This window comes from Calidris pugnax, unplaced genomic scaffold (assembly GCF_001431845.1).
Source record: "Calidris pugnax isolate Ruff unplaced genomic scaffold, ASM143184v1 scaffold167, whole genome shotgun sequence".
NCBI lineage: Eukaryota > Metazoa > Chordata > Aves > Charadriiformes > Scolopacidae > Calidris > Calidris pugnax.
The window spans coordinates 1,177,972-1,202,130 of NW_015091045.1; the positions used below are offsets into that span (position 1 = coordinate 1,177,972).

The 24,159-nt window shown below is 56.5% G+C and overlaps 1 protein-coding gene across 1 annotated transcript; it reads right to left on the reverse strand.

Annotated features, from left to right (window-relative positions):
* Positions 1-615: 615 nt before the first annotated feature.
* ITGB3 (integrin beta 3) lies at positions 616-24,159 on the reverse strand. Its single transcript, XM_014956567.1, has 15 exons — positions 23,877-24,159; positions 17,728-17,813; positions 13,599-13,791; positions 11,013-11,265; positions 10,342-10,504; positions 9,581-9,742; positions 9,325-9,420; positions 9,021-9,110; positions 8,503-8,637; positions 7,636-8,065; positions 4,793-5,015; positions 4,495-4,595; positions 4,256-4,375; positions 3,049-3,215; positions 616-1,977 (listed from the first exon to the last, which is right to left on the reverse strand). The coding sequence occupies exons 1-15, from the start codon at positions 23,932-23,934 to the stop codon at positions 1,909-1,911; spliced, it is 2,346 nt and encodes a 781-aa protein (XP_014812053.1). The 5' UTR covers positions 23,935-24,159; the 3' UTR covers positions 616-1,908.

The following is a 24,159-nucleotide window of genomic DNA, read 5'->3' on the forward strand; positions in this document are numbered from 1 at the left end:
CTGTTGGGCTTGCAGCTCTTTTGGGTACTGCTGACACCCACCCAGAGCCCCCCACCTGGTGCAAATGGGGGTGCTGAGTGCTGCCCCAGGTGCTTGGACCCACTGCATGGGCCCAGGGGGTGCGTGGGGGTGTCGAGGAGACGGGTAAACAATTTTTCCGGACAATTTTTTTTCTGTGGTCCCAAAGTGCTCCGAGCTGGGGCCACCGGTGCGACCCTGCTCCAGGGTTTAGCACCTTCACCCCCAGCACAGGCCCCCGCAGCCCCTGGGATGGTCCCTAGGCAACTGTCCCAGCCCAGCTACCCCCGTCTGAGGGCTTCTCCAGCAGACTGTTGGGCTTGCAGGGACCTGTGGGACAGGATGGGGGGACTGGCAGGAGTACCACAGCTCAGTTCACAGGCTCTGGCCCACCCTGTGTCCCCAGGAGGACACCAGTAACAAAGCAGAGACCCCCTCCCATGGGGGGCCACCATCCCTCAACCCAGCCCAGCCCATCTCCCCAAGTCACACTGGGGTGACAGGGGCTGCCCACAGGGCAGGAAGCCTGGGCACAGACCGCTGGCGTGGGCACCAACACTGCTAGTAGTTCAAAATTTCTTTATTTTTATTTTCGTGGTGAGAACTGCTGCCGCTCTGCTGCTGCCCATCCACCTCCCACCCCGGGGCTCAGCCCCAGCTCCCACCCCAGCATCGGCCCCGCTGCCATCCCCAGGCTGCTGGGGACAGGCCAGCCAGGGAAGAGGGACACATGGCCACCACCAGCCCAGCCCACACACTGCTGGGACCCCCGGGGCCAGCATCACGCCTGGCACAAGGTCTCTGTTGTTTTTTTGGTGTGATTGAGGGGAATAGAGCCACCGTGCTCTAGCTGGGTCACAGACTGGGCAGCAGCACCGTTACAGCCAAACTCTGCTACTGGGACAATTTTTTTTTGTTTTCCCACAAGAGCCACCCAAACCACAGGCAGCAGGATGTGGCCTGAACCCTGCCTGCTCTTCTGGAACCCTGAGCTACACAGAAAATAGAGCGTGGTGCGGTTACGCAGCCCCGAAAAGCACAGGGAAGGGAGATAGATGGCCAGGCGCGAGGGATAACGAGCATCACGACCCTCCCCAGGCTGCTGCCCCCGCATCCGTGTGCTTTGTGGCAATAGCCATGGTGGAGGGGGACATCAGGAGCTCAGCACCATCCCCGGAGCTGAGCCAGGCTGCAGCTGGGACCAGCACAGCTGATGCTACGTAGAGTTGGCCAGTGGTGCAAATTGCAGGTGGAGGGAAGGAGGAAGGGCAACAGGGAGGCCAGGGCGTTTGCTTTTCACTGCCCCAGGCCAGTGCAGTGACAGAAAGACGTGGCTACAAGAAGCAAGGGGGTTGCTTGAGTGGAAGCCTCAACCCCCAAAGCCATGGGATGGCTCCTGCGGGCTGGCAGTGAGCGTAGCTGCCCCGTGTCCCCCCCGGAGATGGCTCCTGCACCCGGGGGGACCGTGTCTGTCCAGTGCACGAGGGGACTCTCCGAGCGGGCAGAGCTTCACCAGCACGGGCCAGGGAGGAAAGCACAGCCTTTGGTTGGAGCAGCTGCTCCCGAAATCCCCTTGGCCCGATGAGCACCTAACAGTTCACAGACTCTCCAGGCAGAGATAGTCCCGTTTCTCCACCTTCAGTGTATGGAGGGGCCGCCGGCTCCTGCGAGGCGACCCGCCGAGGTAAGGACGAGAGGTTTGCTGTGGAAAGCACGTCCCTGCAGTTACAGTGGGGTGACGGACAAGAGGGCCTCGGAGGGATTGTTAAATTACACGCAGACACGCTCTCACACACTCAAGACACACACACAAGCTCTTCTGTAAACCGGACTCCAGGAGATCCCGCAGATCTTCGGCTGGTCCCACCACCAGCGCTGGATGCGGCGTCCTTAGTTGTTCCCGCGGTACGTGATGTTGGTGAAGGTAGACGTGGCTTCTTTGTATAAAGGGTTGTTGCCCTGGAAGGAGGAGGAAAAAGAGCATCGTCACTGAATTTCACTGATTTTTTTAGAGTTGGAAGGGACCATAGAGATCATCTAGTCCAATTCCCCTGCTGAAGCAGGATTGCCTAGAGCTTGTCAGAGCATGTTACTCAGGATCATCCAGGTGGGGCTTGAAGATCTCCAGAGAAGGGGACTCCACACCCTCCCTGGGCAGCCTGTTCCAGGGCTCTGTCACCCTCACCGTGAAGAAGTTTTTCCTCATATTTGAGTGGAACCTCTTCTGTTCCAACTTGTGCCCGTTGCCCCTCGTCCTCTCACTGGAAACCACTGAGAAGAGTCTGGCTCCCTCCTCCTTCAACCCACCCTTGAGATACTTGTCAGCATTAATAAGGTCACTTTGTGCTTGGTTTCAGCGTTCACTCTACTTTACAGCTGGGGAAACTGAGGCACCATTTCAGCATTGAGTGGTGGATCCTGCTCAAGGCTTTGGCTGCACAGTTTAAAGGCTCCCCATGAGGTTTCATGGAGGAGAGCAGGGAGAAGCTGCTGTGGAGGACAGGAAAGGTGGCAGCAGGAGCTCAGGAGCAAAGAGGCCTCCTAAAAGAGCCACTGCACCCCATCCCTTCCCTCTGGGGAGGTGGGGGACAGGGGCTGGTGGTGTCCCAGCCCCTTCCCTCGTGCTCCAGGTGCCTCAGCCCTTCCAGCATCCCGTGGCAGGAGGGACCTTCCGTCTTGCTCATGGGATGGAAACACTGGTGTGGGCAGTGAGTAAGAGTGTCACGCTGGTGAGAAGTGCTTGGGACATGCTGGAGTTGGGAAAAGCATCTGGGACGTTTGTTATCGCCTGTGCGCAGCCCCTAGGACCGCAGTGGACTCAGGGAAGGGATGTCACCCCAAGTCCTCCTTGTGACAATGTGCCATTCTTCAGAGAGGAATGGGGCAAGCAGGTCTCTAAGGTCCATGGCCCACGACCACAGAGAGCAACTGGACTCTTGTGCTGGGAACACTGGGATCTGGATCCACTCAACCCAGGGGCTGTGGTCTTCAGGGACTCCTGCCTGGTCCATCCAACCCACTGGCCCTCACCGTGTCCCACTTGGCCCTGGCCTTCTCCTCCTCGAAGCGGGCAAACTCTCGGCGGTCATGGATGGTGATGAGGAGCTTCCAGATGAGCAGGGCAGCCAGGCCGATGAGCAGGATGGCACCCGTCACCGAGAGCAGGACCACCAGGACGTCTGGCCCCTTCGGGCAGTCTGGCAGAGGGAAGAGGGCTGGGTTAGGGGAGGCTCAGCACCCCCAGGGTGATTAAAAGTGGCTCTGGGGCTGCCTGGCCATGGGTACATGGAGTTCCTCTGGACTCAGGAGGGCTTCATCCTCCCCTGTTAAGAGCAGGAGCCCTTGAGCTCAGCAGGGTCTAAAAAGGAGGATCCCATGCATGAAGTGCATGTGCAAAGATCCTAAAGCTCCTCCCTACAGGGTGGGGGTCTGCACCCTGGTTTGGAGCAGCCCAGGTTAGGGGCATCACAGGTCCCACCCACAGTGAGGGATGACACTGGAGATCAAGTCCTCGGGCTGGTGGAAGTTCATCCCCAAACCAGCAGCCCAGCTGACACCCCAGCACCGCCCCCGCTCTCGGGCTGTGCGTCAATGCTGCACCCACAAACGGGGGTGGCGAGATCCGGTGTGAACCCCCAGTAACCACACACCTTCCCCCAACGCTGCCTGGGGCTCTACAGCCCCCACGGCCCTCGGGGGCCAGGGATGGTGGGCTGCCACCCTGCTGATGGCTGGCAGCTGCCTTTGTGACAGCTTTCAAAAGATCTGCGGCCACATAGTCCCCAGCTCGGCTGGAAATCAGACCTCAAGGTCACTGGAGACCCCAGAGCTGCTCTGCATGGTGGGGGGCTGACATAGCTCAGCATCTCTCCCATCAGGCCAGTGGGAGCTGGCTCTTAACAGCATCTCAAAAAAAAAATATCACACCCATGGAATCAGAAACAGGGTCAGGGGAGTGGGAATGTTGAGCCCCCATCCTTGGCCTCAATGGGGGGGTGAAATAACCAAGCAGCGCAGTGTGGAAACGTGAGACAGAGGCAGGAAATCTCAGCCCCGTGACAGAGCAGGGAACAAAGCAGCTCTTTAACCCCTCTCAGCCCCCAACCGTGGTGCCCTGTAAGCCTAAGGTGGGGTGGGAGGTACAAAGGGGACTCAAAAAATCCTCCCATTTGGCACAGAAACCCAGCGAGGTACGCTCTGCACCCCCTCCAGCCTGACCGTGGTGGCAGGATCTTACCAGGCTCCTCGATGACGTAGAGGATGGACTTGCCACTGGAGTCCTCGTAGTACTGGAACCGCACCACGCAGTCGTCCTCGTCCTTGTAGGTGCAGTTCACGGCGTCCTTGCCCCTGTCAGCTGCCAGAGCGAGAGGCTCAGAGCCCCCCCGTGTCGGGGGATGCCCACCCGGAGGGAAAGCAGAGGGTGTATGTGACCCCCCGGATTGCCACGCTTTAGGGCAGGGGTTTGGGTCTTACTCAGCTCCTGCACCGTCTCGATCTCGTCGCGGCACATGCGGCTGCAGGTCTGCTGCTCCACCAGTGCCCCCCGCTCAAACTTCTTGCACTCCACGCACTCCCTGAGGAAGAGGAGGGAGGTACCATGAGCTCCTCCACGCTCTCTCCCCGTGGAAAACGGTCACACTTTTTGGTCTCATGCTGCAGAAATCGCTGCAATCCCAACCCAACCGGGCTGTGGCCGGTAAGAGCTCCCGCTGGCACCACTGCCAACTCCAGGAGGGGGTACAGCCCGTCCCACCTCTCTGCCCTCTCTCACTTTTTGATGGTGCAGGCGTCCGGGCACGTGGGGCACTTCTCGCAGGTGTCTCCGTAGGAGCCGGGCTGGGTGCAGTCGCACTTGCCGCAGACGCAGGAGCCGTGGCCGCTGCAGACCAGCCCGTTGCTGGACATGCACGTGTCGGTGCGCGTGGTGCAGTTGCAGTAGTCACCCGTCCAGTCCGAGTCGCACAGACAGTCCCCGCAGCTGCACTTCCCGTGGCCTGGGGACAACCCAGAGGGCATCAAGACCCTCAAAGTGTCCCCATAGATCCCCTTCACCATCACCCATCAGGGATATCCATGTACCCAGAGTGGCAGCTCCACCTCTGAGGGTATGGCAAGGCAGGACCAACCACCCAGGACAACCCCTTTCCAGCATCCTTGGGGTGGGACACACAGCAGCTCACATCAAACCTCAGCCTTTGACAACCTTTGTGGACAACCACGTCCCCAAAACTCTTATTCCACCCAAACAAGAAGAAAAAATTCAGGTTGAGCCACCCCAGCTCTGGCAGGCTGGCAGCAGCTGGAGATTCTCAGTCAGATCCACCTCCGAGCTGCTCAACCTTTGCCTTTTAATTTCAGGTTGAGTCCAGACATCTGCTGAAAGCCCCCAAATCCCACTCATTTTCCAGCCTTAGACCAGGCAGGGGGAGCCGACTGCTGGGAAAAGCCGGACAAGCTCAGCGCTCTCACCCGAGACTGGTTAAATCAGACAGACGTGCTCAAACCCTGCCAAAGCCTGGAGCTGTTTGGATTGTGGTTTGATTTCAGCTCAAAGACAAGGCAGGGTGAGCGGTGGAAACGCCGTGGAGCCGGCACGCGCCGACCCGTCCCGAGCCCCCGAGCGCAACGGGCCACGTCAGGAACGCTGCTCCCGGCCAGGGATCAGGGCACCATCCCCCGCCACGGCCTCGGGGACACCGGCGTGAGAAATGAATGTGTAACCCCGTTAATGAGGAACTAGGGCTGAGTCACAGGAAAATAGCGCCGCGCTGGGTGACAAGGCACGGAAACAGACGGGGAACGCTGGGGAGAAGTGGCTCGAAAGGGACGGGATGGGATGGATGCCAACAGGGTTAGACGGATCGGGTTAATTAACAGCCTGCCCAGGCTGGGGGCAGCGCTTCGTCATCGCCCTTCAAACCTGGCAGCCCTTGAGCAAACAGGCTGAGGGAGCAGGGACAGGCATCCGGCTCCCCGGGGACACTGAGCGTTCCGGGTGTTTGGGGGGGAAACTCCCGGTTTCCACCTCTGTTATCAGCAGGTTATTAAGATAAGGGATCAATCCCTGCAGCCGTGAGCCATGGAGTTGGGCTGGGGGGCAGGTGGGGTCCCAAAAACAATTTGGGGGCAGGCAGGGTCCCAAAAACAATTTGGGGACAGTGGGGAGCAGGAACCAAGTGTTACCTGGCCAGTAGGTTTCACCTCACCCACGCTGGACTCCAGCAGAGCGGGCTCAGCTTTGGCCACTGACACTTTCCTGAGGATTTTTTGCCTTGAAGCATGAAGGTGATGGGTTTTTTGGGGCACTGTGTTAGCAGCCACCTCGCCTGGGTTCCAGTGCTTACTGGAGGCAGTGGGGTGGGATAAACCCTATATGGGGAAGGCCCTGGCACACCAGGACATGAGAAACCACTCTTGGGATGGATGTTTTAGAGAGAGGGGCTCCTTCCCCGGTCCCTGGTGTGGAGGAGGACCCAAGGAGCTGGTCCTCTCTCCCCAGAGAGGAGCAGCAGCAGCCGGGGCTGGAGCAGGGAGGCTGGTAGCACATGGAAGAGATGAATATTCAGGAGGGCTGATGCCATAAGACCACTGAAGTGGGAGGATTTGCTTCCCCAATTGCTTTTGACGACGGGGAGCCTTCAAGAACTGGGCAGAGGATAAAAATTGCCTCTCCCCACCCCTCTCCCTCCACCCTGGGGGTTCCTCCCACAGAGCAAGACCTCTGATGTGTTGGAGGCTGCGATTTGAACAGGGTCTGGCTGGTCTCTGCCCTGCACGTCCCAGAGCTGCTCCCTCAGCTGACCACTGGACACCCTCATGGGACTCCTGAGTCTAAGCAGGGACTAAGGTCTCTTTTTAACCCTCAGAGCTCATCACCCTGCCACGGCTCTTGGCCACAGGAGGTGATACGAGCTGCCAAAAAGGGAATAGTTCCCCCGGCATCGCTTCAGATCTATGGATGGTCCAGGGAGAGCCGTGGCTGAGTGAGGCAGTGGGGACAATGCGTGGGACATGCCCCGAAATTTCACTGAATTTCACTGAATTTTTAGAGTTGGAAGGGACCATAGAGATCAGCTAGTCCAACTCCCCTGCTGAAGCAGGATTGCCTAGAGCTTGTCAGAGCATGTTACTCAGGAGCATCCAGGTGGGTCTTGAAAATCTCCAAAGAAGGGGACTCCACACCCTCCCTGGGCAGCCTCTTCCAGGGCTCTGCCACCCTCACCCCAAAGAAGTTCTTCCTCAGATTTGAGTGGAACTTCCCATGGTCCAGCTTGTGCCCGTTGCCCCTCATCCTGTCCCTGGGAACCACTGAGAAGAGTCCGGCTCCATCCTCCTTCAACCCACCCTTGAGATCCTTGGAAGCATTAATAAGGTCTCTCCTCAGCCTTCTCTTCTCCAGGCTAAAGAGTCCCAGCTCTCTCACTATGAAGAAGTTTTTCCTCACATTTGAGTGGAACCTCCTACGTTCCAACTTGTGCCCGTTGCCCCTCATCCTCTCACTGGAAACCACCGAGAAGAGTCTGGCTCCCTTCTCCTTCAACCCTCCCTTGAGATACTTGTCAGCATGTCTCTTTGCCCACGAGGTTGGCCAAGGTGAACTCCCTGGCAACTCACCCGAGCACATCTGGCCCTTGAAGCGGACGCAGGAGAAGTCGTCGCACTCGCAGTACTTGCCCGTCACCTTCCCGAAGTCGCTGCTGTGGCAGACGCACTGCCCGCAGATGCACTCCCCACGCTGGCTGCAGAGGGGCTGGTCGCGGCGGGGGCTGCAGTTGTCCTGCTGCGAGGGGTTGTACTCCTGCTCCGAGCACTCGCAGTGCGAGCCCAGGCGCCCGGGGTTGCAGCGGCACACGCCGCACTCCAGCGTCCCGTTGCCCCGGCTGCAGGACGAGCTGTTGGCCTCCGCTTGGCTCTCGCAGGAGCAGTCGCAGTTGAAGTTGACCACCACCGTCAGGCTGTCCTTGAAGCCCACCGGTTTGATGGTGAAGGATTTCTGTCGCTCCCGGGGGCACCCCCGTACCTTGGCCTCGATGCTGAAGCTGACCTGGAGGACAGAGGGGTGCGTTGGGGTGTCGGTACCAACAGCATGATATTGAGGAACCCACTCCAGCCCATGGCCAACCTTAAGGAGCCCAGAAATGGGACGCATCACATCTCTTTGGGCTCTTCAAAGCTGTCCCAGCCTGGTCAGGAGACCTGCCTGCCGCAGTAACCAGGCTAAATCCCATGTGCTATGGGCCAGCAGCCTGGACTGAGCTACAGCACCACAGAGTTTGCATCCAGCAGACTCAAAAAAGCATTTTCCTCCTTGCACCCACCCAGCTGGACCCCTCCCTCCACTGCAAAGGTGGTGACACAGGGTCTGTGTCACCCGGGAGGTGGTAGGGGCCAGCAAATGATCTGATGGAGGGCATCAGACGAGCTGGCAGCGCTGCTACACAGAGGGGGAGAAATAACCAAGCTCATGAAGAGGATCCTCACCGTGTCCCCGATCTTGAGCCCCATGCAAGACTTGAGGCCGGGGATGACCTCGTCGTTGAGGCAGGTGGCGTTGAAGGCCAGGGACAGCTCTTCAGGGAGGTCACGCACCTCCAGCTCCACCTTGGAGCGGATTTTCTAGGGGAGGAGAGAGGAGCGATGAAGATGACGGCACGGGCTGGGCAGGGCTCAGCACCAGGGAGGGGTCCCCCCAGGCCCCACAGCGATGCTCCCACACACACGGGAAAGAAGCCAAGGGCCTCGAGTCTTTTTCAAGGCTCAGCTACGTCATTCCCCACAGGGAAACGCCTTCCAGGATGGGAAGGAGCAGGCGGTGAACACAGTGATCTCCCTTCCCCGGGGTCCCCGCACGCGTGAGTGGAGGCAGATGCTCACAGCTGGTCCAGGGAGGATGCTCGGGGCTGGGGGAGCTGCCAAATCTGTGTGGGCTGCTTGCAGGGTGAAGCAGTGGCTATTTTGGGAGGGACGGAGCTGTGGGGCCAACCACATTCCACACTCACCCCATAGGAGTCCACTATGAGCTGCAGGACGTTGCTGGAGTCTCTGGATAAGGTGCCCACTGTTGTGCCTGGGATCAGCTCACTGTAATTCTGGAGAAATATCATAAAAATGATCTGCCTGGGACGGGTGAATGTGCCATGGCTGGGCCAAACCCTGTCCAGGCACAAGGGAGCTTCCCAAGGAGCTTTGATAGGACTGCAGACCACCAAGCTGTGTCTGGCCACCATGGGTGGCCACCTGCAAAGGGTGTTCCTTGGGACCCACCAGCCCCCCAAGAAGACAGCTTTGCACAACAGCTGTTACCTGGTAGAGGCCAACAACCGTATCCGTCACAGCAAAGATCAAGTTGATGTTCTTCTGTGAGAGTTTCTCAGTCATCAGACCCAGAGAGGGATAGTCCTGGGGAAGAGGAGAGGCTATACCCTAGGATCATGTACCCCCAACCACCCTAGTACTGATCATGCTCTCCAACCAGGCCTCGAGCACGTTTCCCACCCTTGGAGGCCCCTCACAACAGGACCTCTGGGCTCCCCAGCCCCATGTGTGGGTCAGGGTTTACCAGTGTGGTGGAGGCAGAGTAGAAATTATCCTTGTCGATGTGGCACTGAGCATCGTTGGGCTGCACGATGCCGGCCAGCCTGCCATCCAGCGCGATGTGGGTCTTGGCATCCGTGGTGAAGACAAGGAGGTGGGAAGCATCATTCCTCCAGCCGATTATCTTCTGCAGTGAAAGGTGGTTCCGTGTCACACGACAGCATGTGCCAAGGACAGCCCCATGTGCCAGCACCTCACTGCTGCCTCTGCTGCCACCTCGGGCCATGGCCTGGCTGTAGGGACCAACCTACCACTGCTGAGGGAACCGAGGGGGATCACTCTCCCAGGGAAGTGCTGGGAGGGGGTTATGGGCTGTGGAGCCCAGCAGGTGGGCATGGGCTACTTGTACAGGTGAAAGACAGATTTTAACTTGCTAGAGTGTTAATTAAGGTGGCTAATGACTGAGGGCAACACCTCCCATTTCCAGGAAAATCAAGGTGCAAGCACAGGAGAAGATGTCCTTTCTGGGCTGGTTACTGCAGGGCTGACTTGAGATCATCATCAGTTCCCAAGCTTCTGCCCTGCTCTCTTCTCCTTCCAGGACCATGTAAATGCCCTGCTCTAGAAATGTCCTAGTTGAATGTTCAACGTCTCCAGATCTGAGCCTTGCAGCAGCTCCACAGGGTTTACAGTCCCATCCTGGTGGGGTTGGGTGGTCTCTGCCAACCCACCAGATCCAGCCTGATGACCGTCTCCCAGCCCCACCCAGGCCTTCTTGCCCCTTACATCGCACACGGTGGCCTGGATGATGGCATCGAAGCCGCCCTCGGGCGCGTCACGGTTCCGTGAGACACTCTGCTTCCGCACCTCCTCGTTGAAGCGAGTCACCTCGTCTGTGAGTGACAGGACATGTTTGTAGCCAAACATGGGCAGGCAGGTTTCCGCGATCCTGTGGGAGGAGAGAAGTCAGGGCATGAGGCTCACAGGGCTCTTCAGCTCCCATCTGCACCCTGCAGCCATCCCACCTCCCATGGTGCTGTCCAGGATGCGTTGGAGGGACCCAACCACCCCAAGAACCCGAGGACACAGCCAGCGGTTGGTGAAGGACCTTTTAGAAATTATATTTTAGAGATGCTGGGCTCAGGTCAACTTCCAGCCTCTGTCCTGCTGGGATTTTTAGAAGTCACTTCCTTTGAGCCTCAACATCTCATTTGAAAAAATGGTGCAAAATTGTTTGTTCCCTTAAGAGCTTTTCACTGACAATGATACTTTTTAGCTCAGACCTGCTCCTCCTCCCTGTGCCAGCAGAACATGCAGTGCAGCAGGGTTTAAACCCTGCCCAAAATCAGGCACCCCACTCCCTGCTGAAATCCATTGGTATGGATATTTCCACCCACTTTCCAGTGACATCCCATCAACTTCTGGCCCTTACAGGACTCCCTCATCCTGGGACTTACTCGTAGCAAGGGTTCGTGATGGCTTCTGGAGGAGAGATATACATGTAGGGGGAAATGGGCTTGTCCACAAAGGCCCCAAAGCCGATGCGTAGGTTGCTGGTCAGCTTGCGCATCTGACTGGCCAGCTTCGTGCCCAGGTTCTGGATGTTCCTCAGATCGTCCTTCATGGAGTTGGACAGGTCCATCAGGTAGTAGATGTCCACGGGGTAGTCTTCTACTTGACGCACTTGGACGCGAAAGATCTGGGAGTCATCTGTGATGTGACAGGGCAGCAGAGTGAGAGACCCTCTCCTGGGAGGAGCAAAGGGGGGTCACCACAGGACTAGGGAGAAAGTCAACCTATGGGGTCAGCAGGAACTCAAGGAGATGGTTTAGAGGGAGGAAAACGATTAAAGAGACACAAAGGGGCAAAGCCCTTAGGGCAAGGTGCTTGCACAGGAGATATGCTGTGACCCCCTTGGAGATGGCAAATGTGGCTCCTGTTCTCCAAACTTCTCATTACCAGGACACGAGCAGATCCTCCTGCTCAGAGCTGACCCCCCGAGCTGTCCCACATGAACAGTGTGACCAACACATGCTGGATGGAGTGAGTGAAAGACCCAGGCAGCATGTCTTACAGGGATTACTGGGGCTGCATGGGACTTCTCTGAGCTCCCAAGAATTCTGAGCATCTTCTGGGGCCTCCCCCATCCCTGTTCCTTCCCCTTCTCCCTCTTGGCTCCTCCCAGCCTCTTCTGGGAAATTCTTAGCAAAACTTTTTCCACTGAAACAAAAGCCTTCTTAGACAGAACCTTCTGGGGAACAGGCCAGTTTCGATGACTTTTGTACTTTAAAAAAAAAAAAAATGCTGAAAACACTTCGGGTTGACCTTTTCTTTCTGCCTTTTGAAAGAGACAAAGGTTCTTTCTTGCTGTTCTTGAAATGTAAGCTGGGGCACAGCTGCATCTTTCTCAGAACACCTCAAATGCTGAGGAAAAAAGCTTTAATTGAGCTTAAATTGTTATCGTTTCCATATTTCCTTCTAAATCTGCACGTCACATTCTGACTTTGAGGATGGACAAAGTCTAAAAAAAAAAAATCTATGAGAGCCCAAAGCTCTCCTTCCCCCCTCCAGCTGCATTGCTGGAGCACCATCATGTAGTCCGGGTCCCAACTTTGTGCTCAGAGAGCATCTGTTTCTCCTTGTTGAGTTAAAACCATGAGGACTCTGAGCGTGTGGGGCACGGGCTGTGACCTGTCCCTCTTATATCCTTCAGCATTTGGTCTTGATTCATGAGGCAGATGACTCACGTCAAGCTTCCTTGGCTGGGGAGAGATGATACCAAGCTGGGGTTTTCTTTTATTGCTTATAAGGAACAGGGACTCATGACACTGCACACTGCCTCTGTTCCTCTCCAGAGGAACACACCTACCTGCCTCCTATCAAATACTTTTAGACCTAAATAGAACAAGACATGTAATGTAGCAGCTACACGTCCCCATCGCGTGGGGACATTTCAGACTGTTGTCACTCAGATGGGTCAGGACTCCTCTTGGCCAGGCCCAGGGATGTGCACAGCATGCTATGTGCCCTCAGCCACCTATATATCTGGCCCCAGGGCTTTAGTGAGCACAAGGAACCAAAATTATTCCTGCTGAGACGGGAAGAGTCACCCATAAGTCACCCGTGTGGGGCAGAGCACGGTGATGGCACCACTCACTCTGCATTCCCCAAATCCATTTTGTGACCTTGGGTAAGCGATGCCTGTTAGTTTTGCCTCCCGCCTGGCATTGCTTGAAATTCCTTGATGCTGGCAAACGACCGTGACAGTTAATTGGCTCCAGCCTGCCTGGCTGAAACAAGCCTGGGAAATTACAGGGACCTGTTGGCAGTCCAGCCCTGCCAGCTGCTCTACAGCTCATTAGACACGAGCTGCCTTCCACCAAAGCATTCAGAGCGCCCCAGCAGCGGCTAAGATCTAAACAGCTTTATAAAATAAGCCCCTGTGTTGTTGAAGTCACATCCAATCCTGCCCCTTGGGATACCAGAGGACTGAGCCAAGAGACTGAACAGCAGAAATCAGCTTGCAGACAGCCCAGCTGCCATCAGGGATGTTCCTGGAGGGTTCAGTGCAGTCCCCAGTCTGACCTTGCCCCCGATGGACATGAGCCAGCCTTGGCCAGCGAGGCAGAGTGATGGCTCAATCATCACTCGAGCCCTTTAAGTCATTCCCACAGCATCTTCCCTTCTAGTACCTAAAGAGGTCCTATAGGAGAAATGGAGAGAGACTCTTTATGAGGGAGTGGAGCCGTAGGATGAGGGGGAACAGTTTTAAACTGAAAGAAGGGAGATTTAGATGAGATACTAGGAAGAAAGTCTTCCTTGTAAGGGCAGTGAGAGCCTGGCCCAGGTTGCCCAGAGAAAAGCTGTGACTGCCCCATCCCTGGAGGGGTTCAGGGCCAGGCTGGAGGGGGCTTGGAGCAACCTGGTGTGGTGGGAGGTGTCCCTGCCCAGGGCAGGGGGTGGCACTGGATGGGCTTTAAGGTCCCTTCCAACCCAAACCATTTTATAATGTCCCCTTCTTACATCAGTCTGGGGGCTCTTACCAGGCCGCAGATTCAGCTGTATTTTCTGGGGGCTCATCTGGGTGGTGGTGGAGCCCCCCGAGCCCTTGTCACTGAGGGGTCTGTTCTCCAGGATGGTTACGCTGCTGGTGGGGAACTCGATGTAGTTGTTCTCACAGCCATTCTGCAGGAGGTTGGCGAGCAGGTCACAGCGAGGGGACGATTGCGCAAAGACCTGCCGGAGAAGGACACAGTCAGGAGCCAGCTCCCCCCGGGAACTCTCAGGGTTATGCCAGGAGGAGGAGAGAGGGCCCCTGCTTTGTCACATCTAACATGACACCAGAATAAGAGGCTTTTTGGGGTACGTGGTCCCTGCTGGAGGGAGGTGGCAGACAAAGGGGATCGGGGATCAGCTAATCTTGCTGGGGTTCAGAGCAGGTTTTGGTCTGTCGTGCTCTGCAGTGGAGCTCAGCAACTCCTGCCAAAAAGGAGCAATGGATAATATATCCCTGCCAAACCCCCTCCTGACTCCTAGCTGGAGCTTCAGGCTTGTTTTTTGGCAAAGCTGAAAGGAAAGCCCACCTGTGCAGGATGACTAGAAGAGGGTGAGGTGGGATGTGAGCACGGTAGGCTGGAGGTGAGGGGCAGAGTCTGGGACGTTTTTTTAATTATTTTCTAAACTTTGGCAAAGGACGAGCCACCTTTCCTCCCCATTTTCTTGACACGTGCCCTTAGAGATCTTGCTGCAAGCAAGGAGCAGCCCTGCTGTGGGTGAGCCCAGCGCATGGAGTGGTGCTCGGTTCCTGTCCAGGAGCCCTTCAGCCTTATCTCCAGCTCTCCAGCTTCCTGCCGGATGGAGCTGGCCGGAGGAAAGGAGAACCAAAAAAGGAGTGAAGGAGCAAAAAGGCAACGGGGCTGTGGGAGAAGCTGTCAAGTGCCCATCAGGGGCAGGAAGCACAAAGTGGGGTGTCATGGTGGGGCTCCAGCCCCATCCCTCCTTTTTCCTAGAAAGCTTCTGGCTCCTTGCCCTTATCATGGTGCATTCAGAAGGGCTCTGATCGCTTCGGTTTCTCAGGAAGACAAACAGGGGAAGAATTTATTTCTCAGCCCAGCGCTGCCAGGATCTGCTGCCCCGTGTTCCCAGCCTGGCAGCAGCCATCCTCCCCTCCAAAAGGTTTCTCCATCTCCCTCCCACAGCCCAGATCTTTCTACAATCAAAGTCCTACAACAGATGACCAGAAAAACCTTTCCCTGCAGCAAAGGGAGGTGGCGTGAGACCTGGTGGGGCTGGTTCAGCTCCCTCCCTGCTCCTGGGAAGCTGGATCCCAACACCGCAGCCTCCCAGTACTGCAGAGCTTCCCCACTTGAGATACCATCTCCCCTACCTTCAGGCTGGCTGAACCCAGGGAACAAATTCGTGTGTTTTACGCAAATGAGTAGAAAAACGCAAACGGTGTCAGGAGGCCCTGGCTGGCCCAAAGCCTTCTGGAAACGGTGGCCAAGTAATAGCCAGAAAATACATCAGCAGGCGTGTTCCTCCCCCGCGGCCTCCTGCTCCCACCCTCACTGCCTGGGCAGCACGCTGTCGGTGAAAAGGACAAGTCATCCCTCTAAATTAGCTCCTTCGCACGCACCCACCCAACAGGCTCACCCCCTGGGGCTCCCCGCTGCAGGAAGAGGTGCCTGGTTTAGTCCAGATCCCATCAATCATCACATACATTCTAGTTCCAGGCAGGGAAATCACTGGAAAAACATGCGGGTGGAAAGCAGGCTGGGCAGGGAGGTTTTTAACTGTGGTGTTGGGCTCTTGGGTGACACCTGAAGACTCTGGGGAGGTCCCAGGACCTCAAAGACCATGTAGCACCTTATGGAATTAGCAGCATCATTCCTGCTGTGAGATTCCTGTGGAGAAACTATTTAACTCCAGGGTTGCATCCTTCCCCTTGAGCCCTAAATGTTATGATTGACTCAGGACCCACAGGAGCCTCCCCAGCAACAAAACTATTGCAAAAGGCAAAGGAAAAAGTTACTGTGCCATCAAAGGGGTATTTGGCTACAAGGCCCTCGCAGCCCCTAGTCTAGTTTTGTGGGAGCCCCATCCCTGGAGGTGTTCAAGGCCAGGTTGGATGGGTCTTGCCCCATCTCCATCCCCCAGCTCCCTCGCTGCTGGGTGGGGAGGCTGTGGGAAGTCACACAGCACCAGGGTATCTCTGTTTTCATCTTGTAGGCAACCACATGCAGCATCAGCTTCTCTGCAGGAGAGCTCCTGGGAGGACTCAAAGCACAGATGCTTTTGCAGATGAAGCTAAAACCTTCCAGCAGCTTCTCTAAAAATCAAACCCTGGGCCAGCCTTGCCTTCCACCTTTCCTCCAAGAGAAACAGCAAGGGTGAGACCCCAAAAGATCTATCATGATAATCTCCAAAGTGACTTTAGAGCCATGTTTCAGTGTTGAGGTCTGGCTGCCTTTTTCCAAAAATAAAAGTGAGGGGATGGGCACGTCTATTTGTTGTTAAGAGTGGTCAAGGTTTCCGAAAAATAAATAAAACTCAGTTCTCCTCTGCGTCAGCACTCGGTGGGGTCAGTGATCACAAGAAACAAGAAACCATGATGAAATCCTTCTCCTGTCCAAAGCCAGGATGGAGCAGGAGTCACTGATAACCCCGGCTCCTCGGGAAGGCAGTGTGGGTGGGAAAGTGCTGCAGTGGGAGCAGAAGGAGTGCAAATAAGGGCACTGTCCCTTTAAAAAAAGGGGGGGGTGCAATATCAGAGACCTCCCCCACCCCAGGGAAATTAAACAAACCCACAGAAAAAAAAAAATCCCTCATTTGCTAAATTAAGACAATGTGGTCCAGATGTCAGAGGCAGAGTTGCTGAGCAGAGCTCGCACAGCCCGGCTCTCCGGGGGCCGCTTGCTGGCAGCGGGACGGCTCCCTCACTGCTTGTCACGTCTGTCCATGAGCACAGCCCTGAGCAGCACTGGAAATATTTCCTTTTTTGGAAACCTTTGCTGATGTGGAGGATTAAAAAAAAAAAAAAAAAACACCACCCCATCACAACCTCTGCTGCAGCGTCAAGACACCAGCCCAGCCCAGAATCAGTGGTTGGGAAGGAACAAGACCCCTTATCGTGCTGGGAAGTTCAGCCACTCCTTGCAGAAGATAAGATGGGGCACAAGCATCGTTATTCACACTGAGATCCTGGAGGTATCTGATGGGCACAGCAAGCAGAGGCATCCCCTCCAGATACACACTGATCTCAAAGCACTGGGGTCAGACACAATCCAGCAGCGTTTTCCAGCTTGGATCACTTTTTCCCAGGTCTTTTTCCAATCCTGGTGGGTACCATGGGTACAAACAGATGAAGCAGAAAGCAAGAAAAGCTTTCCAGAGGGGAAACTGCTGCTGGCTGTGAAGCCCTGGAAGAGGTTTCATCACCGCTCCCCTCTCCAGCCTCCCTTCCCCTCGCCTCTGCCTGGGGTGTTGGGAAACTCCATCCATTAATGCCTGGAGTAACCAACCCCCAGGGCAGCATTTTTGGAGGTGAGCGTGGCAGATCTTCCAGGCTCTTACCCACCCAAACAGGGTAATTTTAAAACCACAGCTCAGTTCTCACATTTTCATTAACTCAGTAACCAAAACCGGGCACCCTGTCTTCCTTCCCGTTTCTTTCCAATAAAAAAAGGCTTTTAAACACAAACCCCAACTTCTAATCGGTATTTTTCTCTTCTTCTCACCAGGCTCCTTTCCCAGCCCTTCCAGTAATTCAACTCCTTTAGCCTGAGCTTTACAATGAGTTTTTGAGAAGCAAACCAAATGTAAACTAAGTTTTCCCAAGAATATTTTTTGAGAGACAAAGGGAATTCCCAGTGAAAACATCAGCATTTCTCAGCCAGCTCGATGTAGCTCTCACCAACCCACCCAGATAAGAGGCAGATTTTCAGAGCCAGGCAGGAATGGGCAGCCCGAGCCCCGAAATATGTGTCTCAAGCTGTGGTCAGAGCCAGATGCCACCGAGGAATGTGTTTAGACACGGTGGGAACAGATGGAGATGGAGCCTGTGGCTGGAACACAGGGACCAGCAGCCGTCCCACAGGCTTGTCCCTTCCTACATGTCCCCCTGTCCTGCTTGGGGACATCTTTCAGCCCTGCTTGGTCTCCCCCAGCTCTTACCGCCTTGGAGCACCAGGCGCAGAGGGGGCTCACAGCCAGGCACTGCTTGCAGGAGTTCACCCCGCGGGTGGTGCAGATGTTACCCCCTGAAACAGCAAAACACAGAGTGGTTACAACCAGCAGAGCCCAAAATCTACACTCGTGCTGAATTCTCAGTGCTCAGCCAGCAGCTTCAGGAGCAGGCACAGCCCCACATCCCACCAGGGCTCTGCTCCCACCCCTTTCCCAGCACCAAAACCCAAGAGCTGCTCCCTGCCCCTTTTATAATCACCTCTCCAGCCTGATACCAGCTGGGCTTCATCCTGCCCAGCACTGAGCATCGTTTCCCACCTGGCAGCTCCTCAAAGGCTCCCCCCATCCCTGCAACCTCACACACGTGTTGGAGTGAAGCCCACAGTGCCAGTGGAGACACACAACTTCTTCCCCCTGTGTCTCCCCGCAGACATTTTGGGGCAGGAGGGAGGGGAACAGAGCAAATTCCCAGGGGTACAGTGTGGCATCCACAGCCCTGCCAGCGGCCGGGGAACTGCTGCCTTGAGCATCATTTCCCACCTGGCAGCTCCTTAAAGGCTCCCCCCATCCCTGCAACCTCACACGTGTGTTGGAGTGAAGCCCTCAGTGCCAGTGGAGACACACAACTTCTTCCCCCTGTGTCTCCCCGCAGACATTTTGGGGCAGGAGGGAGGGGAACAGAGCGAATTCCCAGGGGTGCAGTGTGGTACCCAGAGCCCTGCCAGCGGCCGGGGAACTGCTGCCTCTTCTCGCCACCCCTGACCCAGGGCTGTTGGTGCCTCCTCGTGCAGAAGCTAAACTCAGTGGCTGGTCTTGGCTCGGGTTCAAACCCAGGGAATGGAGGGGGGGGAAAGGTCACGAGTCCAGAAACATGTGGGTGGTGGTTTGTGCCCATGCGCCGGGCAAAGGTTGGGCTCCGTCGGTGGAAGTGGCAGTGGAGACTTTGGGACATGCATGATGGCACCAGCTGTGATGGTTGGAGGCCAGTGGGTCCGTGTTGGGGATTAAAGGGCCCCAAAATGCCTGCAGAGGCCAGTGGGTCCGTGTGGGGGATTAAAGGGCCCCACACACGCCCAGGGCAGCATCAGAGCTTGCTGGGGCAGGAGGAGCTCCTCCGGCAGAGGCAGGACCATGCAGCTCTGCGGTCCCGCTGCTAACGGCCGATGCAGCGAGCGGCCGGGGGCACGGCCACGGTGGCATCACCCTCAGCTCCTCCTCCCCCCTGGGCACAAGAGTTGGCAGAGTTTTAGGGTTGTCTGGACAGAGCAGACTGCAGCCATGTGCCTACCTGGCTGGGGGAATGCTGCAGCCCAAGGGATGCCAGCACGGAGCAGTGGGTGCCGGGGTCTCCCATTTTGCCCCGTGTCCCCCCCGTCCCCGCCCAGGGCTCTCCCCAGCAGCCACAGGCAGAAAAAGCAGCATTTTCCGTAGCTGCAGGAAATGCAACACAAAGCAGTAAGAGGAAATGGTGAAACGATGTCGTCAGGTCTCTGGGCAGAACCTCGGTGATGGCACTGTGCACTCACACCCGCTGGCACGCAGCCTGGGAGTGTGAGTGTGCATGGGCAGGTGTGTGTGTGAGCAGGGTGGCAGTGTGTGCAACGTGTGTGTGTGTGTGAGCAGGGTGGCCGTCTGTGCAACGTGTCGTGGATGCCCGTGTCTGCACGAGGGTGGTGTCACGGGCCGAGCTGGGCACCCTGTGGCTGTCCCGGTGGCTAATGGTTGCCTGGGGATGTGCCCCAGGGGGGCACTGGGGATGGTGACCCCCCTCAGACCTCTGCCACCCGCACTCCCCGCTCATCCCACCCAGGGGCTAAATGCTAGAAGCCAACTCCCTGCCTCAGCACGGGTTTTAGGGTTGCATCCACTCCCCGAGCTCTCACCATACACCAAAATACCCACCTACAGCACGTGAGGACGGGAAGGATTTTAAATTTAGCATTGCCCAAAAGAGTGATGGGTTGGTCCCTGGCACGGAGAATACTGAGCAACGTGTCAGCAGCACTACTGCATCCTTGGGGGGACAGGTCTGGAGAGACGGGGCTTGGTGGGGACATGGCAAAGGGCTCTTAGAAAGCAGCAGAGGCACCGACAGCCCCAGATCCTGCTTCTCACGCTGCTCCTGCCCCGTCCCTGTGAAATCTCTCCAAGCGCCGGCAGCTGCAGCCCAGTGCCAGGGCACGTGCCTTGGATTTGTGCTTTGCTGTGTCTTGGATTTGTGCTGTGCCTTGGATTTGTGCGAGCCCAGTGCCGGGGCACGTGCCTTGGATTTGTGCAGTGCTGTGCCTTGGATTTGTGCTGTGCCTTGGATTTGTGCAGTGCTGTGCAGCTGGGAGCTGGTGCTGGCACGGCTGGTGGCGACTCAGCCCCTGGGGACATCAGGGGAGGCATTGCCCTGGCAGCCCTGGAGGACAGGGATGGTCCTGGCAGCCCTTGAGGACGGGGACGGCCCCAGCAGCTCGAGATACTCGAGATTAAACTCTCAGAGCTGCCAACCCCCCGGGCCTCGTGCCCGAACATGGGAACAGCTTCCGAAACTGCAGGTCCCTGGGGAGCCCCGATGCTTTGGTACCCGGACCAGCATCACGGCCCCTCGGCCGGGGACACGGGGAGAGGTGCCAAGCAGCTGCCTGCCCCATGCCAGCAGTTTCATTGCTTTCTGCTCTCACATCCCTCCCTGCAGCCACCGTGTCCAGCTGCTCACTCATGGCCACGGTGGCTGGGACACGGTTACGGCACCAGTACCACCAGTACCACCAGCAGTGCTCCTGGCCCAGACTCCTATTTAACGCCAGTGTGGGGTTTTCCCCCCCCAGGCTTGGGTTTTAGCTCACCAGGGGATGGTTTAGGCACCCAACTCTGCCCCAGCACCCAGCTGGCTAGGGAAGTGTGGAACTGGTAGGGTGTCCTGCCAGCCATGGGTGCTCCAGCCACGCTCCCAGCCTGGGGACAGGACCCAGGGCTCACAGCAGCACCTGGGATGTGAGATTCACTGGTCCAAATCCTCTCTCAAACTGGTTTCCCCCAGGACTTGAGCCAAGTCCCTCAGCTGCTCCCTGCCTCAGTTTCCCCTGTGCAGTGTGGGGTTCTTGGGAAAAGAGCACTGCATGGCTACAGCCCCCACCCAAGCGGTGCCATGCGATGGGACCGGAATTTCTGCTGGTTTGAGATTGGGCAGAGACCCCCAGAGCCACCGGCTCTGCCCGGGCAACTGGTGGCATAAACCCAGTCCCTGGGGACCAGCACTAACCCTGGTCCTGGCAAGACCTGGCTGCACCGAGACCCAGTGGTGGAGGATTGCCAAGCCCATGTCTGCCAGCCGGGCCCCCAGCTGCTTCTGCTTCGCCCGGTCGTGCCAGGAAACCTGAGCTCTGGGGCTAACGAGCCCCCAGAACAGTCTCTCTGGGCTGCAGAGCTCATCTGCTCCCCAGCAGCTGGTACACATTTCCCTCCTGCCTCTGCACAGCCTTTTGGCGCTGGTGGGTTCCTCTCCTCCCCTCCTGCCACCACCCCATAGCCCAGGGGGGGGACCTTGATCTGCCCCCCTCACCAAGCTGGAGATGTAATCCCAATTTTCTGGCTGACTTTGGCACCACAGCCACGAGCTGGGCTGTCCCATCCGGACAGAGCAGCAGCCCCATGGCCGGAGGGCAGCACGTGGGGTAGGATGGAGCTGCAGCACCAAGGGTCGCTGTGGGAGGGATGCTGCCGTGCCTGAGGCTGCCCTGGGGTCTGCTGTCACATAGTGCCACTGTGCCATTGCTGGCAGTGGTGGCTTTGCCAGGGGGTCCCATGGGTGGGTACCTGCCCCCTTGGGCTACCTGAAACCCCAGTCCAGGAGCCCAGACTCATGCAGCCCCATGATCTCCATGACCGAGACATGTGCCTGGGGATGGATGACCCTTCCCCAGCCTCCAGCACTGTATGGAGCCATTTTTGGCTGTGCTTAACAATGGGTGGGTACCTGCCCCCTTGGGCTGCCTGAAACCCCAGTCCAGGAGCCCAGACTCACACGGCCCCATGATCTTCATGACCAAGACATGTGCCTGGGGATGGATGACCCTTCCCCAGCCTCCAGCACTGTATGGAGCCATTTTTGGCTGTGCTTAACACAGGGTTGGATGGAGCAGGACCATCCCTTTCCCCCAGGGAAGGGGCCAAAATCTCCCGGGCGCCAGCAGTGATTAACAGAGGGCAGTTATCACCATCCAAACACGCCACTCGTCCTGCTTGGAGCAGGAGCCTCACCCCCCTCACTGCAGGGAAATGTCTCTATTTTGGCATTTCCAGCAGTGTTCGCATGGCTCGACCCAGGGTGTGGTGTTGAGAGGGCTTTGTGGGAGGGAGGGGGTCCTTGGGGTGATTTAGGAGCAAAAGCACAGGCGAGGGAGAGCAGGGGATGCTGCAGCTTGAGCCCCTCTGAGTTCTGGCCCCGTGAGTGTCCAGCAGCTCTTCCCAGGCTCAGGACACTGCCTGGCCGTGAGCAGGTTAACAAGAACCCAGCAGAACCTAAACTAATAAAACTAATAAATTGTGTCGTTTTTAGTTCCTTTTTTTTTTTTTTCCATTTTTGGGGCTTGTTTTTCTGGCCATAAAAACTAATAAACCAAAGTACAAAAGCTGAATTTTTGTACTACTAGAGCAGCTGGTCTCATGTAACGATCTGATACCAAAGGCTGAAGTCCTAAAAAAAAAATAAATAATGAAATCCTAACACATGAAATACAGGGAAAGGAGGGATAAACTGGGCAGTGTGGGAACCACCCGTCTGGGGCTGGGCAGAGCTGTGGCCCCCAGAGAGGTGAAATGATGCTCTCGAAATACCCCAGACGGCTGAGGTTGAGCATCACCCTTCCCTGGCTGGAGAAAATTACTCAGTCCCCAAGCTGCCCTCCAAATAACCTCCTCTTTGTACCGCCTGAGACAGCCACACGCTTTGTTTTTTCCTCCTCTGCCAATTCAAGCAGGAATGTGCACACAGAAAACTTGATAAAGATAGTTCAGAAAACTTGATAAAGACATAAACCCTACTCACTTAACTTCCTGGCGTTTCTGCTTGACTTCATAAGAATAGGGGCTTTTCTGGCTCATCTCCTGCCCACGCCATCCTGCTGCTGTGTCTTTTCTCTGAACCTCTCCCTGTCTGCCAGCATCTTCCTGGGGAGGGGATGCCCCAAACTGAGCTCAACCTAGTCCAGGCACCGACACACAGGACCAGAGAAATCACCTGCACAGCCCCAAACATCAGCTCTATAAACCCAAACTCTTCCTGGGGTTATCCTAAGTCCTGTGCTGATGAGAGCCCGCCCCGGCAGCAGATCGGAGCCTCAGGCTGTTCCTGAGAATTCAACAAAGTCTGGAATTCTTTAAACTGAACACTGTTGCCCCAAACCTCCTTGAGTGGGGCCTCGAAAACAATGGGATAATTTATAAATCAGGAGCTGAAAACGCTGCACCAGTTTGCAGTTGCCAGATTTGCTTTGAGCCCTGGAAACACACCTGGGGAGGGGATAACGTTTTTCTCGGCTTCTTCTCCGTGCTTCAAGCATGGGAATTTTTTTTTTTTAAATACAAACTACATTTGTCCCGAAATCACCTGATGCCAGAAATCAGAGTTTTTAAAGAAAAGCACCAAAAGAGCATGAGAAAAAGTACCACAGGACAGAAACACTGGCATAAATACACCCCATGCCCTTAAAATGACACAGATACAGCCACTACCTGCCCCGCAAACTCCCCCAGAATATTTTCTGTTTATGAAGGATGGAGCCCAAGTCACACCCTGGTCCTTCCATTACAAACCAGTCCCCGGAGCCAAACACGGCGTAGGTAGAGGATATAAACTTGCCCCACCCAGTGTGAGAATAAGGCACCAAACCCTCTCTTGACCCCGTAACATCTTTGAGGAACCCTCCTGGCCCCCACCCCGCCGAAGCCCAACCGGCTCCAGCCGAGCTTTGTATTTGGGAACCGTGCCGAGGTTTCAGGCTGCCAGCTCCCCCCCCGAGTGATTTTCCCGGGAAAATCACAGACCCCGGGAGCGCAGAAAGTCCTGGGATTTGGGGAAATAACAGGCAACATAATCACTCAACGACCCGGGTGTAAGCAGGCGAGGGTGATACAGGCTGTAAACCTACCCCAGCCGCCAGCAGCGCAGAGCACAAGGATCCCCACAGCCAGGCAGAGTTTTCCCATCTTCTTCTCCCAGCCCCGAGCGTGGTGGGGAAAGGAGGGGAGGGTGGGATGCTGGGACCAGCCCCGCCGTGAGCGATGGAGAGCAGCTCTGGGGCAGCCGGAGGTTTTGAGCCGTCCAGGAGATGAATCATGAGTCTGGGTGTGTGACACACACGGCGAGCGGGGCCGGCCGGAGGAAACGGCGCTGGTTCCACACTCAGTTTTGAGTCAGGAGTGCCCCCGCCC

Coding starts and splice junctions, on each gene's coding strand:
- ITGB3 (XM_014956567.1), bottom strand. CDS start 23,934: ATGGGAAAACTCTGCCTGGCTGTGGGGATCCTTGTGCTCTGCGCTGCT. Junction 11,266..13,598: donor ACAGCTGAATCTGCGGCCTG/GTAAGAGCCCCC, acceptor GTCACATCACAG/ATGACTCCCAGATCTTTCGC. Junction 4,376..4,494: donor CGAGACGGTGCAGGAGCTGA/GTAAGACCCAAA, acceptor TCGCTCTGGCAG/CTGACAGGGGCAAGGACGCC.